We start from the raw sequence: 18156 nt of genomic DNA, 5'->3' as shown, positions 1-18156 counted from the left end.
GGAGCCGAGATGCCCTTCAACAGATGACTGGATTAAGAAGTTGTGGTCCATATATACAATGGAATATTACTCAGCTATCAGAAAGAACGAGTTCTCAACATTTGCTACAACATGGACGGCACTGGAGGAGATAATGCTAAGTGAAATAAGTCAAGCAGAGAAAGACAACTATCATATGATTTCTCTCATCTATGGAACATAAGAACTAGGATGATTGGTAGGGGAAGAAAGGGATAAAGAAAGGGGGGGTAATCAGAAGGGGGAATGAAAGATGAAAGACTATGGACTATGCTAATATGCAAAAAAATGAAAAACTTTCAGGCAGACTAATTCGATGGTAAGTGGATCATATCAAAGACTGACAAAACAATCCACCTATTATACATACACACACAGCTCATATATTACCCATTTGCCTCTACAAAAATATTAAACTCAGGGTTATTACCATCTAGTTCACTTTTCTTTTATAGCCCACACGAATTTGTTCTTTATCAATTAATGGTAATCATTGCTATTTTTTGGCACTGGTACATGATTATTCCCCAAATCTTTTAATTTTAGAATTTAACTTATTTATGTATATAGCAATTGTTCTTAGTTTTCTGCCTTACTATTTTTTAATCTAATCCTTTGAACTCTATTTCTTCTTTTAAAATGGCTTGCTATTTCTAATTTTCCCTTTTCTCTTATAGCATAGTATCTTTCTCATCACTATAAAACTTATTCTCCTTATCTTCTTGTCTGCTAGAGTTTTGTTGTAAATTTTAGTCTTTTCATAAAACACAGAAAACATGAAGGAAAATATGGATAGCTTTGGTCCCATCAAAATTTAAAACTTCTGCATAGTTAGAAAAACATGAACAAAGTTTAAGGCAAATGACGGAGTACAAGAAAATGTTTCCAATATGTAAAATTTTAAAAAATACTTACAGAAATAGTGAATAAAACTAAGGGGAAAAATAGAACTCAAAGGAAAATGAACAAGGACTCTTTCTCAGAATATTAAATATAAATGAGCTATAAATGTATGAAAAGAAATGCTCAGAAGAATATCAATGAACTACAAACATATGAAAAGAAATGCTTAACTTCACCAATAATCAGAAAAAAGCAAATTATCCAAGCAAGATTTATCATATTTGATCTATTAGATTGGTGGAGATGAAAACACTGGTAGTACCCAGTGGTACAATTTTATTCTCTCCCCCATTCCAATCAGATAGCAAGGTAACTTATTTCCTCCCCTACGTTTAGTGAAGACACAAAGTTGAGGAGGGTGCAGCCTGGACAGGGAGGGAAAGCAGGGAATTAAGGAAGCAAGTACTTGAAGGCAAGAAGATTGGGGAAGAGGTTCCACCTGACAAGGGGGATGATGGGCAAATTGGGTCCTAGAGTGGTGGGTACATATTCCCTGTTCTGACAGCTTCTGGGGAGATACAAGGTCCTAAAGATAGCAACTGCATGTGTGCTCGATCCTGGGAACAGAGGCTCCTGGCCTCACCAAAAACCACCTGCTCCAACGGAGTACAAAAACCATATACTCAAACAAATGAAAGAAGTAGGCAGGCTGAGACAATGAACCTCATTAGTTTAAGATTCATATGTACCATATATATACATTCACAAATATAGTATGCATATTTATTAAAGCCAAACATAGGATATATTATATTGAAGGTTCTTCCTGAGAACTTCTTAGCTACTTTCATCTCTTGGCAGGTAGTCATCTAGATATAATTCCAGATTCAAATATTCAGGTATTACTATCAGGTAACAAGTACCATGAGTCACAGACCAGAGTACCAGAGAGGAAACTGCTGCATAGGAGGAGATCTCTGAAGATCTCTCTTCCAGGCTTCAGGTGATTATTGATCACTGCATGCATGTGATGAGTCTACCTGAAGCTGGGGAAAGAATCACCAGAAGAGAACAGGCAGAATAATCCCCAGGCCTCACACAGGTTGGGATAGATTGTGTTCACACAAGCCACATAATACACAGGACATAGGATAGAGTACTCAGAAGGTTTTTATCTTAGTAGTGAGGAAAAATAAGCTCCAGACTAAAGGCAGCCTTGACTTAATCTGCCTAACACAGATTAAAAGCAAGCCTCAAAAACTCAGACTATTTCCAATGAACTTAACTGACTCCCAAAATAAGACTCAAGAATATTTAAAAGTAACAAAAAAATACCCAGCACCCACAATATGAAATTCATAATGTCTGGCATCCAATCAAAATTTTTCAGGCAGGCAAAGAAACAGAAAAATACAACCCAAAATAAAGAAAAAATTTTCAACTAACAGAAATAGACCCAGAAAACACAGATGATATAACTAGCACACAAGCACATTAAAGCAGTTATTATAATATATTTTATATGTTCAGGAAATAGAGAAAAGTGGGAGCACATTAAAGTGAACAAAATCCTTACTTATGATACTAGGAAATCAATAAATAATGATTAATAAATTCATACAAATACATTATTTAGATGTATGGTTATAACCACTAGAAGAGATATTAAAAGTGGATTCTCTTTAAGATCCATCATATTTATGGATTAAAATACTCAATATTTATTTTTAAAATCTATTATGTCAAAGTTGATCTATAGATTCAGTGTAATTCCAGTCAAAATTTTAACAGGTTTTTTGATGAAAATTGACAAGTTGCAAAAGACCTATGCAATACTGAAGATGAAGAACAAAGCCAGAGGATTTACAAGATCAGACATCAAGAATAATTAAAATAGTGTTATACTAGTACAGACAGACAGGCCAATGGAATAGTATGAAGGGTTCAGAAATACATATATATATATATATGTATATAAATATATATATAAATATATATGCGTATATAATTACATTTACATATATTGTGTATATAATGAATATATACAAACACCTACATATTTACACACACACTTATGTGTGTGTGTGTGTATAGCTACTTTGTTTATGACAAAACTACCACTACAATCTAATGAGAAAAGGATGGTCTTTTCAACAAATGATACTTAGTCAATTGGATATCCATTTAGAAACAAATGACACATGATCTCCATCTTACACCATCCCAAAAAGCCAATACAGATAATGGTAAAACAATAGAGCTTCTAGGGGCACCTAGGTGGCTCAGTGGGTTAAGCATCTGCCTTTGACCCAGGTCGTGATCTCAGGGTCTTGGGATTGAGCCCCCTGTTGGGCTCCCTGCTCAGGAGGGAGCCTGCTTCTCCCTCTCCATCTGCTGCTCCCCCTGCTTGTGTTCTCTCACTCTCTCTCTGTCAAATAAATAAATAAAATCTTTTTTTAAAAAATTGAGCTTCTAGAATAAAACAGAATTATTTCATGAATTGGAAACAAGCGTGGGTTCCTTAACTACAACATAAAAGCATGAACCATAAAAAGAAAAATGATAAAATAAACTTTATTAAAGTTAAAAACTTCTGCTCAAAAAAAGACACCATTAAGAGAATGAAAAGGCAAGCCACAGATTAGAAGATATTTTACATGCATGCGCACGCACACACACACACACACATTTATATATGTATCACAAATACATGTGTCATATATCTACAAAAGATTCCTATCTAGAAGATATGAATAACTCTTACAGCCCAATTTTAAAAATGAACAAAGAACTTGAACGCCTAAGAAAAGAAAATACACAAATAACCAATAAGTATAAGAAAAGGGGCTAAAATCACCACTCATCAGGAAAACGCTAATTTAAATCACACTGAGATACTACTATAGAATGGCTAAAATTTAAAGAAATGACAATATCAAGTGATGACAAGCATGAGTGTTATGGGTTGAATTGTATCCACTCAGAAAGATACTTTGAAATCTCCCAGTATCTCAGAGTGTGACCTTATCTGGAAATAGGGTCTTGACAGAGGTAATCAAGTTAAGATGAGATTAGAGTGGTCCTAATCCAATGTTACTGGTGTGCTTATAAAAAGTGGGAACTTGGACATGCAGAGAGAGAAGATTAAGTGGAAAAAAAAAAACACAGAACACCACTTGAAGGCAGATTTGGAATAATGCATCTACAGGAAGGAATGAATACCAAAGATTATTGGCAAAACACCAGAAGCTCAGAGAGTCATGAAGCAGATTCTCCTTCCCAGGTCTCTGAAGAAACTAATAAATAGCATTTTTCACAGAACAATCAATCCTAAATTTTATACAGAACCACAAAGACCTTTGTTAAGAAAAACAACAGAGCTGGAGATAGAACAATCCCAGATTTCGTGATATGCTACAAAGCTGTAGTAATTAAAACAGTATGGTACTGGCACAAAAACAGACACATAGATCAATGGAACAGAATGGAAAGCCCAGAAATAAACCCATGCTTATAAGGTCAATTAATCTACAACAAAGGAGACAAGAATACACATGGGAAAAAAGAGTCTGTTCAACAAATGGTGTGGGGAAAACTGGACAGTTACATGTAAAAGAATGAAACTAAACCATTTTTTTAAAAAGATTTTATTTATTTATTTGACGGAGAGAGACACAGCCAGAGAGAGAAGGAAGGCAGGGGGAGTGGGAGAGGAAGAAGCAGGCTCCCAGCGGTGGAGTCTGATGTGGGGCTCGATCCCAGGACTCTGGGATCACACCCTGAGCTGAAGGCAGACACTTAATGACTGAGCCACCCAGGAGCCCCAAAACTAAACCATTTTTTAACACCATACACAAAAATAAACTCAAAATGGATTACAGACCTAAATGTGAGACCTAAAACCATAAAACTCCTAAAAGAAAACTTAGGTAGTAATCTCTTGGATATCACCCTTATATTCTTAGCAACATATTTATGGATAGGTCTCTTTGGGCAAGGGAAACAAAAGCAAAAATAAACTGTTAGGACTACATCAAAATAAAAAGCTTTTGCACAGCAAAGGAAACAATCAACAAAACATAAAGGCAACCCAGTGAATGAGAGAAGACATCTGCACATGATATATCCAACAAGGAGTTAACATCCAAAATATATAAGGAATTTATACAACACCAAAAAACCCCAAAAATCCAGTTTGTAAGTGGGCAAAGGATAGAGGACCTGGCTGACTCAGTTGGTAGAGCATGTGACTCCTGATCTCAGGGTCATGAGTTCAAGACCCAAGTTGGGCATAGAGCTTACTTCAAAAATAAATAAATAAATAAAAGGCAGAGGACCTGAATAGATATTTTCTCAAAGAATACACACAGAATGTCCAATAGACACATGAAAAGATGCTCAACATCACTAATCACTAGGGAAATACAAATCAAAACCACAAAGAAAAATCACCCCATACCTGTCAGAATGGCTAGCATTAATAACAAGTGTTCGTGAGGATGTGGGGGAAAGAAAGGAACCTTCATACACTATTGGTGGGAATATAAATTGGTGTAACCACTGTGGAAAACAGTATGGAAGTTCATCAAAAAATGAACAATAGAAATACCATATGACCCAGTAATTCCAGTACTGGCTATCTACCCAAAGAAAACAAAAACACTAATTTGAAAAGATATATGCACCCCTAGGCTTATTGCAGTTTTATTTATAATAGCCAAGATATGGAAGCAACCCAAAATATTAAAAAAGAAAAAAGAAGATTAACAAACTTTTTTTTAAAGATTTTATTTATTTATTTGACAGAGAGAGAGAGACAGCCAGCAAGAGAGGGAACACAGGCAGGGGGAGTGGGAGAGGAATAAGCAGGCTCCCAGTAGAACAGGGAGCCCGATGCGGGCTCAATCCCAGGACTCTGGGATCACACCCTGAGCTGAAGGCAGACGCTTACCGACTGAGCCACCCAGGTGCCCCTAACAAACTTTCAATTACAAAATAAAGAAGTCGTGGAGATGAAAATTATAGCACAGGGAATATAGACAATAAGATGGTAATAATCTATGTCGACTACACTTAATGTGGTGAGTACTAAGTAATGCATAGAATTGTTGAATCAATAGGTCGTAAATAAATAAAAACATATCTCCCCTCAAAAAAAAAAAAAAAAAACCAACCAACCCCCAACTCAACCAATACTTTGATTTTGAACTTCCAGCCTCCAGAACTTTTGTCTGTTATTTTAAGCCAACCAGTCTGTTGTATTTTGTTATGGAAGCTTTAGGAAGCTAATACAATGGGGATCAATTAGAATTCTCGTACACTGATGGTCATGGTATAAATTGGCTGAACCATTTCTGGAAAACTGTTTGGCAGTGTCTAGTAAAGCCAAACATGCATATAACCCAGCAGTTCCATTCCTGGTTATAAAGCAAACAAATAAGTTCTTATGTCCACCAAAAAACATGCACAGGAATGGTCATAGCAGCATTATTCATCATAGCCAAAAAATAGAAACAACTCAAATATCCATCAACAGTAGAACGAATAAATAAAACATGGTATCAGCATAGAAGACTATTACAAAACAATGAAAAGAATAAAGTACTGTTACCTGCAACAACACAGATAATCTTAGGTAGGATGCTAAGTAAAAGAAGCCAAGTATAAAAGAGTTCATGCTACAACATTCAATTTGTATGATGAAGTTCACAGATAAAACTAATGGGATAAACATTCATCTCTGGGGAGTTTATATTTACTGGGAGGGGGCCACAAGGGAACTTTTTGGAGTGCTATAACTGTTCTTAATCTGGGTAGTGGATGTATGTGATATATAACTGTAAAAATTTATCAAGCTGTTCAGTTAAAATTTACACATTTTACTGAATGTAAATTACACCACAAAAAGGTAAAAAAAAAAAAAAAAGCAATTTCCTCATGGGGAGTCCTATTGGTACATAAGAGAGATTGGACAGAAAGAGGTCTTTCATTATAAGTCTTTTGATTCTAGCTTTTTATTTTTTAAAGATATACATGCTCATGTGTTAACTAGATATAAAATAAATAACTTGCCAAAAACAGAAAATTAATGTTTATTACATAATTTGGTTTATAAAAAAATCTAATTTTTAATTAAAAAAATTTTTGTACTGTTTTTTAAAATTTTAATGCCAATATAATTAATACAGTGTTCTATTAGTTTTAGGTGTACAATGTAAGTGATTTCAACACACCATACATCATCCGGTGCTCAACACAAGTGCACTCCTTAATCCCCATCACGTGTCTCACCCATCCTTCCATCCACCTCCTCTCTGGTAACCATCAGTTCATTCGCTATAGCTGAGTCTATTACCTGGTTTGTCTCTCTCTGTTTTTTCCCTTTGATTATTTGTTTTATTTCTTAAATTCCACAAGTGAAATCATGATATTTGTCTTCCTCTGCTTATTTGCTTAGCATTTCTCTCTAGTCCATCCATGTCATTTCAAATGGCAAGATTTCATTCTTTACTGCTGAATATTCCATTGTATACATATACCACATCTTCTTTATCCATTCATCTATCCATGGACACTTGAGCTGCTTCCATAATTTGGCTATTGTAAAAAATGCTGCTATAAACATAGGGGTGCATGTATCCCTCTGAATTAGTGTTTTTGTATTTTTTGGGTAAATATCCAGTAGCATGATTACTGGATCATGAGGTAGTACTATCTTTAACTTTTTGAGGAACAGCCATTCTGCTTTCCACAATGGCTGCATCAGTTTGCATACTCAACAGTGCACGAAGGTTCATTTTTCTCCACATCATCATCAACACTTGTTGTTTCTTGTGTTTTCGATTTTAGCCATTCTGACAGGTATGAGGTAATACCCCATTACACTTTTTATTTGAATTTCCCTGTTGATGAGAGATGTTGAGCATCTTTTCATGTGTCCGTTGGCCATCTGGATGTTGTCTTTGGAGAAATGTCTGTTCATGTCTTCTGCCCATTTTTAAATCATTTTTTGGGTGTTGAGTTGAAAAAAAATTTTTTTTTAAGAGAGAGAGCGAGAGAGAGAGCAGGAGGTGAGGAGCAGAGAGAGAAAGAGAGAGAGAATCTCAAGCAGGCTCCATGCCCAGCATGGAGCCCAACACAGGGCTTGATCTCATGACCCTGAGATCATGACCTGAGCTGAAATCAAGAGTCAGATGCTTACCCTGGCGCTCCAAAAAATCTAATTGCTAAATTGCCCAGATTTAAATTTCTCAGAAAGCTCAAGAAGATATCAGTAGCATTGACAAGAGGATCCCTTGAGATTTCAAGAGCTAGTAGGTACTCTAGGACACCTCTTACCAGACTACTTTGATTAAGTCACTGTGAACAACATCATTCATATATATATATGTTCTCTTAACTTGCAGGAAATATGGATCTTACCTATTCTGTAGTTTCATGAGGCCAAGTTGATGTTTCTCTTTTTCCCAAGCTAATTCTTTTTCCACTTGTTGAATTTTAAAAGCTGTTTTCCTGCCAATCTCAGCACGAATTTTGGAATCTATATCAAAATCCTGCAAATAAGTAGATTTGTTCATCAAAATGGGTATTTTTATCAATATACATTATCAATCCTATTTCATACACAGATACAGATTAAGTTTTGTACTCAATTTCATTTTGCATTATAATTCTCTTCCGAATATCACAAACTCTCTCTGTTCTAGAAAAAAGTTACTTACAATTTTATTTCTACAAAATATGGAGAAAAGTTCTCAGAAATAATTAATAATACTGCAAATAAGGTTATATATTAAAAGATTTTCCCACAATAAAACCAATGAATAACAGAATATTTGGAGAGTGTAGAGTTAAAAAACAAACAAACAAACAAAAAACAACAAGAAAACACTTCCACCACCCCAGAGCAACTACTGGCACATAACCAGCTAGGCACAGGACAGATGTTCGTGGCATGCCTTCCCATGTGACCCCACCCAGGAAAGACAGCTAAGTCTTTGGTGTCTTTTTGAGGTTACCAAGTTCTAGCTGGATGTCCTTCACCAAGGGGGCCATTTTTCCCATAAGGATACTTAGGGGATAATTTTATTTTTCCTTTACTCTTAGAAAAATATCAGAGCCCACCTTCAGACTAAGTTGTAAGTAGTAATTAATCTTTGCAGGGGTGTTTCTGTTTTAAGTCATGATATATATAAAATGCTTAGCTGCAGAACTCACCTCAGGTGTTCTTTATTTTGAATTATGTTACCCATATTCCATAAATGTCAAGCTTTTTCTTAGTAAAATAGCATAAATATCTGTTAACCATTCTGGGTTGGTCTTTTAACCAATATGAATTATCCATTATTATTTCACCAGAGCATTTTTCATATGGAATTGGCTAGGTGCCTTTAAAATTATAGGTATAGTCAGGATGATAAATTCTGGCTTTTTATTTGATTAGGTTCTTGACAGCAATTCCACTTAGGAGGAAGTACACAATGAAAAGAAAATCACTAGCAGGTAAATGGGGCTTTGTAATAAGTCATAAAAGAAAAAAAAATTAATACAAAATTAGCTTGAACAATTTGTTGGTTGTCCCCATAGCTTCAACTATACTAAGTCATCTTTTAAGAACTTTGTGGACCTATCAGTTACTGTCTTTTCAATAGATGTGGTGAATTATAGAAATAGAATCACAGAGAATCAAAATATATGTGTACCTACACAATGGTTGGATATCTTGGCTAGGTATAATAAGTTTTGATAACCAGATTTAAACCTGCATTTATATCTTACTTTGTTTATCCCCCCCCCCCAAAAAAAGTGAGGTAGCTAAATCTGGAAGTAAACTTCGTGTTATGTAAGGAGGCTCTTCTGTATCCAAACCAAGTTGGGTGTCAAATTCTACAGTATTTTAGCTGCTGCCAACACACTGGCCAGATAAGGGGAAGCTTAAAAATGATTTTAAGTATTCCTAATTTATCAGCAAAATAGTCTTGATCCAAAAAATTGTGTATGTTAAAAATTAAAGTCAAATTTATTTTAGGCTTACTGTTTGCTTAAACTGCATATGCTTTGGCAATCCTTGATTCATTTCTAGAAGTTTCCAAAACTCATTCCTCAAAGCTTTGAGTTTTTCTCTCTTCCCAGCCTTTATTTCTTCCACTTCTTTCATTAACTTGTCATGTTCTCTTTTTCTTCTAGCATTCTCAATACTGAAAACAGAAATTGAAAAGGATAATGAGATATAGAAACGGCATAAAGAGGAAATGAGGACTCAATAATTTGGAAATTCTTTTGGCTTGGTCAACTTCCAGAAAATGCCATTTTGCAACAGCTCAGGGCTAGTAAGTATTTATCAAAAATTCCCATACCTATAGGCTTTGGGATCTTCAATATCTTCTGGAATTGGCTCTGTTTCAATTCCAAACTGTAGAAAGGGGAGAAATGGTTAACCTTTTAAATTGCATATTTCTCTTAAAATATCTGATACGAAGTAAACTGAGTTTTTTCCCTCTACCAATTTCTAATAATTATAAGTCTGCAAAGTATTTTCACAAGAAATAAACTAGGGAAAACTATGGGGGAAATTGCAATTGATTAAACTTATTTGTTTCTGCTTTAAAGAAGTAGGTAGAAAAAGTCTTGAAAACTAATGTGTATGCCAAATGTTAATATCACTATAATTCCCCTCCAAAATGTGAATTGTTAATATTATGCATTATTAACAAAGAATACACACAAAATTTCTAGGTCATTTGTTTTAAAATGCTGTTTTTTAGCTTATCCCCTTTAATATATGCATAATTCTCCCCAAATACTTTACGTGTATACAGGAAAATATTAAAATATATATTTTTTAAATTAAAATTCTTTTATTTGACTAAGGTTGACATACAATATTTTTTTAAAACTTTATGCATTTCATTTGACCTTATTAAAGAAAAGACATACAGTGAGACATGCACAGAATAATATAGTTCCCCTCCTTGAGAAAGAAAGATGAACTCAGAAATATGAATCTTCTTTTAGAAAGGAAATTAGTTTAAGGGAACTATGAAGTAAATCACTTCAAAGCACTTTGTTTATTCAGGTGCTATACTATAAAATTTAAGGAAGGAGAGTTATAATCCAGTGAAAGAAATGGAAGTCTGAGGTTGGTAGCTAATCAGTTCCTGAGTAAAATTGAATTTGTTTGTTCTCTATTCTTTTTCATAACAGATAGGTCCCTGGTTTGTTGTCATTCACTGTGAAGAAATAAGGACTCAGAACTGGAGGGGACTATGCTAAGTGAAATAAGTCAAGCAGAGAAAGACAATTATCTATGGTTTCACTTACATGGGGAACATAAGGAATAGCATGGAGGACACCAGGAGAAGGATGGGAAAAATGAAGGGGGGGAAATCAGAGGGGGAGATGAACCATGAAAGACTATGGCTTCCGGAAACAAACTCAGGGTTTCAGAGGGGAGGGGGTGGAGGGATGGCTTAGCCCAGTAATGGGTATTAAGGAGGGCGCATATTGCATGAAGCACTGGGTGTTATATGCAAACAATGAATCATGGAACATTACACCAAAAACTAATGATGTACTGTACAGTAACTAATATAGCATAATAGAAAAAGAAATAAGGACTCTCTTTTAACCAAATTATATTATTACAGTACTAGTCTTTATACATATGAAATGTAAATCTACATATTTTTGTGTAAGGTAAGGTTTAGAGCTTTTTTTTTTTTTAAGGTTTTTAATTAAGTAATCTCTACACCCAACGTGGGGCTCAAACTCACAATCTGGGGATCAAGAGTCGCATGCTCTACTGACTGAACCAGCCAGGTACCCCAAAGTTTAGAACTTCAGCAAAAGTGAAGTCATAAGATTTGACGGGTATAAGAGACATTGATGGCTGATACATTGTAATTACTATTAATCACTTAGGACATAACTTGACTGAATTTTATTTTTTTTATTCTTTTATTGCCCAGAGCCAAGCCCCTGGTTTTCCATTAGTAGTGTGATCTCCAGGATACCCAGCCAACTATCTCTTGGCCTCAGCTGTTTACAATAAATTTGAGTTAAACAGAGTTGCTACCAACTGTGCCAAAATACAGAAAACCAATTGTTCTCAATTTTGGTTGCACCTTAGAATCATGGGGGCTGAGATCGGGGAAGAGGGCAAGATATTTTACAAAATATCTTTTGTATTTTGATACAATACCTTGGCCTTTCAGATATTCTGATTTAATTGCTCCTGGCTGGGGCTCAGGCATCTGTACTTTTAAGGCCTTCCCAGTGGATTCTAAAGTAAGAACCTTAGACCTATGCAGAGCTGAGTACTCCATTCAGTTCTTTCTGATTTTGTCTTCCTAAAAGCAGAGTCCATATCAGTGAAATAAAAAATACTGATGGAATTCATAAATAAAAGGAAGCTATTATACAAATGTGAAATGGATTTCTTCTGTCCAATATAGATCTCCATAGAGAGAGCTGGCACTAGGTAGAAAGAAAAAGATTTACTTGTTCATACACTTTCCACTTCTGTAATTCTTCCTGAGCTGGAGCTCTTTAAACAACAGTCCATTCTCCTAATTTTGCTTGTATTAATAGAAATGAAAATTTACCTGCTCAAATCTGCCCTACCTTTTTTGTATTTTCTTTTAAAGTTGGCTACCTATTAAACGGAATATCAATGTGTTCACAGGAGTTTTAACTATTGTTGTTTTTTTTTTTAAAGATTTTATTTATTTATTAGAGAGAGAGACAGCCAGCGAGAGAGAGAACACAGGCACGGGGAGTGGGAGAGGAAGAAGCAGGCTCCCAGTGGAGGAGCCTGATGTGGGGCTTGATCCCAGAACTCCAGGATCACGCCCTGAGCCAAAGGCAGATGCTTAACGACTGAGCCACCCAGGTGCCCCAACTATGGTCTTTTAAATACTATTCCTTCTTCGTTTTTTTTTTTTTTTTTTTTAGGAGCAATTCTAATGGTTATTAGTGATTTTTTACCAAAGGAACTACTTTGATAATAGAAAATTCAGGTCTTGAGGTAGGGCAAATGGATATAATTTGGGGATCTGAACCCTCAATCTTCATTACAAATCCAATAATACATTCTGCCTAAGAATAGAATAATTTAACTCAATCTTTGGTCATGATCCACGTTGTCATATTCTAATACTAAAGACTAATAGTTTTACAACCCTTTTCAAACACACAAATTATGGTATACTTCCCATATAGGCCCCTTTAATAAGTGAATGAAAAGCAAAATAGATGAAAAGGTTGTACATTTTGAAAACAAATTTTAATCAAGAAAGTGATATAGAAAAAATGACCCAGTCTTTTTAATTTGGGGAATTCTGTACCTTTAGTGTTATAGGGGAATTCAATAACTTTAATATTTAATAATAGAGGCACCAGAAAGTCAAAATTATTATACTAATAACAAGACTAGACTATAAGGTAAATGTGTCTAAAGAGTTTTCAGTTATTAAAGAATGAGTAATTTTGACATCACTATTTCAAAATATTTGTTTATCATTGTTATTAGTTACATACCCTGGGAGATGGCACTTTGGCTCTGATGTCTTTCTTTAGCTCAAATTCAGAAAAAATGGTAAAAACAAAGATATTACTATCTGCTCCAGTAGTCACCAAGAAACGGTCATCAAAACTGGTAGAGATGCCTTTAATACATCCATAATTATTGTCATGGATATTGAAGTGCCAGTAGTCCTCTATATTCATCAGTGAAGGATTATCCTGATTTAGGATATAGACTCGGATTGCTCCATTTTGCATTCCACAAAACATCATATCTTGGTGAATACTATGAAACATAAATTGTTCTTCATGTTAATCTGAAAATGTTTAATTTTAAATTAATTGACAAACAGCTAAACTTGAATAACAAAGATGTTATGGGCTACATTGTATCCCCCCATTCATATTTTGAAGCCCTAACGAACTATGGCAGCTCTAGCAAACGCATACAAAAGGGTAGAAGGGGAAGAAAAGCCAATTTGAAATTTGGAGCTATTATATTTGATCTTCAAAAGAATGACTGGCATATATGCTTCTCAATTATTAAAGGACTATTGATTCAATTTGTGATTTCTCCAGAATCATTGCAACACTGAACCTTCATTATTTGACCATGCAGTAACATCCTCCTGAGTAAATCCCTACAAACCAATTGTGTGAAAAACAAATTCTGACAGAATATTTCATAAAGGGACTTGAACTATAGTTTTAGAATCAGCTTTGATTCTATTTATTCATTCAATGTATTTAACTAGAAAACATTTGAGTACCCCTCCATTTGGACAGATTTTGAAATGAACAATATTCATGATGGACAACAACATGGACATAAATGGGATATGGTTTTTTTAGGGCTTTCTGAAATTCAGTTCACCTGAAAGTGATAGTTTGGATGGGATTATCCTCTGTATCTTCAAGAAGACGAAAATCAAAAGGTTCATCTTTCTTTTTTGTGATAGCACTACTTTTGTCAGACAGGGGGAATTCACAGTGATATAGAAAACCAGCATCATAACCACCCTGGAAAAGAGATAAATAACATAGAAGGTAGTATTTGAATATAAGATACCTATGACCACATGAGGATTTTTATATTATTTCATATTTTAAAACCTAAAATAGATGTCATAAAACATCTATTTTGATATGATTTCTATGATTATAGATAAGGTTTTATAAAGTATCTCCATTGTCTATTTATATGCAACTATACGATTATATAGTAATAAGACACTTTACAATAATTTGCTTTCCACTTAAAAGTCAGTACAAGAGTGATACCACTTCTGACTATCTACTGAATTCCATTTTATTTCAGGTATTATTCTGCATTTAGTATTCAGTAATAGAGTTTTGTAGGTCATGGTGTTCGAACTGGTTTTGAGTCTAGGGCATTGCTCTTCTCTCTCCAGCAACTGGCAGTTCTGGAAGTGGCAGCTGAGAGGCTTAGAAGCTCAGCAGAGCAATCTGTTGTCTCATGGGCTTAGAAAGAGGGAGAGAAATTTCAGGGTCCTCCAAGGAGAAGGAGCCACAGTAAACACACCTTCCAGTGGGCTTTCCATTGCAACCCTGGAACACTATACATTACATGTGTGAGTCTCAATCACTGACGAGATGAAAGTGATCTAGGATTTCTAGCTGCGTTCCAGAACCAAAAATAAATTTCCAGGAGACAACGGCAACATACAGATTCCCAAGCTAATGATACAGTTTTTCACATACAAGGTCAATTATTCAATTAAAAAAAAAAAACTAGGCATACTAGCTAAGACAAGGCTTGACTGAAAATCAAAAGACAAACAAGATTATAGTGGGAATGCAAACTGGTGCAGACACCCTGAAGACAGTATGGAGGCTCCACAAAAGGTTAAAAATAGAGCCAGCCTAAGATCCAGCAAGTGCACTACTAGGGATTTATCCAAAGGACACAAACATAATGATTCGAAGGGGCACATGCACCCCAATGTTTACAGCAGCAATGTTCACAATAGCCAAAATATGGAAAGAGCCCAGATGTCCATCGACAGATGAATGGATAAAGAAGATGTGGTGTATATATACAATGGAATAATACCCATTAAAAAAAAAAAGAAATCTTTACATTTGCAATGTTGTGGATGGAAGTAGAGGGTACTATGCTAAGTGAAATGAGTCAGTCAGAGAAAGACAAATACCATATGATTTCACTCGTATGTGGAATTTAAGAAACAAAACAGATGAACATAGGGGAAGGGAAGGAAAGTAAAATAAGATGAAAACAGAGAGGGAGGCAAACCATAAGAGACTCTTGACTATAGGAAACAAATTGAGGGTTGCTGGAGGGGAGGTGGGTGATGGACATTAAGGAGGGCAATTGATGTAATGAGCGCTGGGTGTTATGTGCAACTGATGAATCATTAAATTCTCTCCCTGAAACTAATAATACACTATATATTAACCAAATTGAATTTAATTTAAAAAAGACAAGCAGATCAAAGTAATAAGACATTGATTGAGATATTTACAAAATGGACTTTGAATAACCAATATTGATATATTTAAGGAATTTGAAGCCAAATGAAAATTTAAGAAGTCATCTGGAATCTATAAAAAGAAATACAATAATGGAAAAAATAAAATTCTAGAACTGACAAGTAAAATGACAAATTACAAATTCAAGAGATGAGTTTGAAAGCAACTAGACACAGCTAGAGTTATGAAGCTGCAACAGAGAGCAGATAAGGTAGTCAGACCAAAGCAGGAGAAAGAAAAGAAGGATGGAAAATACCCCCCAAAAAGGCTGGTGTGTGTGTGTAAAGTACATATGGGACATAGTGATAAAGGTTAACGTACATAAAACTGAAATCCCAGAAGAAACAAAAAGAGAGGCCAGAGCAATATTGTGGTAGATAATGGCTGTGAATTTTCCAAAACCGAATAAAACTATGTTGGGATTCAAGAAATGCTATGAACACAAGCAAGATAAATATGAAGAAACTACACCCTTTAACACAAAATTTTAAAAGCAACCAGAGAAAAAGACAGACTAGTTTTCAAAGAAACAGTAAGAAGGTACAGCTGGTAGAGTGGAAGACAAAAGAGGATTAAAAGATATCAAAGTTTGAAAACAAAATATCCAGCAAAAATATAATTTTTTAAAAAGGAAAAATGAAGACATTTTAAGAACCCCCCAAAGCCCTCAAAACAGAGAATTTGTCACTAGCAGACCTACATTAAATATATAATATATATTATATATTTAAGGCAGAAGATGCAACTACAAAGATATAGAAGGAATTAACAGCAAGAAAAAGGATAAACCAAAATGATATCAATATAAAATACTGGTAAAATACCTTTTGGAGATACAAAAAAAAATTAATATATATATATAAAGAAAAGATAGGACAATGGAGAGGGAAAGGATACATGGCATTAACATTTAAGTGCTCTAAGATCTTTTTTTCTCTGAGATTAGGAGAATAAATTTGTATCAAATTACATGAAGTTAAAGGTGCATATTATGATCTCTAGGATCACCTCTAAAAGGAGTAGTGTAAGGGAAGGAAAGAGAGATTAAGGAAAAATTTTAAGTACTAGAACGTGTTTATGTGCTGATAAGAATTTAGTGAACAGAGGGAAGTGGGTGATACAGGAGACGAGGTGGTTTACTGCAGGAATAAAGTACTGGAGGAAGTGAGAGGGGTGGGATCGAGAGGCCTTTGGGAAAAGTGTCCTTGGACAGCTGCAGGAGACCACTCATCAACCGGAACAATAGGCAAAGCAGACAAAACTCGTATGGATCCTCACAGGGTGTTAGATCTATTTAAGACAAGACAAGGGAAATTTTACTTTCTCAGTGAAATGTGAGAGGAGGTTAGCGTTAGAGGTGAGGGAGGGTGCAGCATGTTTGAGGGGAGGAAGAATTACATCAGTAATTTAGCAAGTGGCAGAGTGAACGGGGCTGGGCGGTAGAACGGGCCTGCAGTGTGAGCATGGACTTGAGAACTGCGGTCAGGACTTCACAGGGAGATGGTGTTCCACACGGTCTGCTTGGTTGCAGGCACAGAGCTGGCAAATAGTCGCATCAAGCAGAGTCAGTGTCACTACCTCTGTAACTTGTGTGCTGGTGGAGCTTAATGGTAAAAAGCATGGATTCTAGGCCCAGACTGCCCAAGTCCAGATCCTGGTTCCACCTCCCGTTAGTTATATGACCCTGGATAAGTTACCTAACCTCCCCATGCCTCGGTTTCTTCTTATGTAACATGCAAATTATAAGGGACTTATTTTAGACAGTGGTTAGTAAATCACTTAGAAGGGTGCCTGGTATAGAATAAATAGATTCCCATATTTAGCAAATAAAAATACAAGATGCCCAGTTAAATATGAATTTCAGATAACAAATACACCTAGGATAAGTATGTCTCACATAACATTTATCAGGCAAGCCTAAGAATAAGCGCTACATGTGTTTTTATATAACAATTTTTGCCTGTGTTTCAAGGACACTAGAACTCTATCACATTGTATTACAGTTGCTTCCAGGCCTCCCTCCCTCCTGATATGAAGAAACTTCCTGAGGGCAGGAACCATATTTATCCACTTCACCCTTGAACCCCACGCAATAGTAGCCATCAACAATTGTTTCATAAAACAAAGACAAAGCATCTCTACTTTCTATCCTTCTTGCTGCTTGCCTCCTTAGAAGTTGCATGAGAGACTATGGACTATGAGAAACAAACTGAGGGCTACAGAGGGGAGGGGGTGGGGGAATGGGATAGACCGGTGATGGGT

General features: G+C 35.4%; 1 protein-coding gene across 5 annotated transcripts in view; it reads right to left on the bottom strand.

Moving 5' to 3' along the window:
• CFAP44 (cilia and flagella associated protein 44) overlaps positions 1 to 18156 on the bottom strand; it is a 148018-nt gene that overhangs the window by 62608 nt on the left and 67254 nt on the right. For all 5 annotated transcript variants that reach the window (XM_057306749.1, XM_057306750.1, XM_048215189.2 and 2 more), the window contains 5 exons: positions 14258 to 14403; positions 13399 to 13669; positions 10218 to 10273; positions 9896 to 10058; positions 8284 to 8414 (listed from right to left, as the gene is read on the bottom strand). In XM_057306749.1, the coding sequence (XP_057162732.1) occupies positions 8284 to 8414; positions 9896 to 10058; positions 10218 to 10273; positions 13399 to 13669; positions 14258 to 14403 (767 nt within the window). The remainder of the gene's footprint in view (positions 1 to 8283; positions 8415 to 9895; positions 10059 to 10217; positions 10274 to 13398; positions 13670 to 14257; positions 14404 to 18156) is intronic.

The sequence above is a fragment of the Ursus arctos genome, unplaced genomic scaffold (genome assembly GCF_023065955.2).
Source record: "Ursus arctos isolate Adak ecotype North America unplaced genomic scaffold, UrsArc2.0 scaffold_4, whole genome shotgun sequence".
NCBI lineage: Eukaryota > Metazoa > Chordata > Mammalia > Carnivora > Ursidae > Ursus > Ursus arctos.
This window is presented reverse-complemented; position numbering and strand designations above follow the sequence as displayed.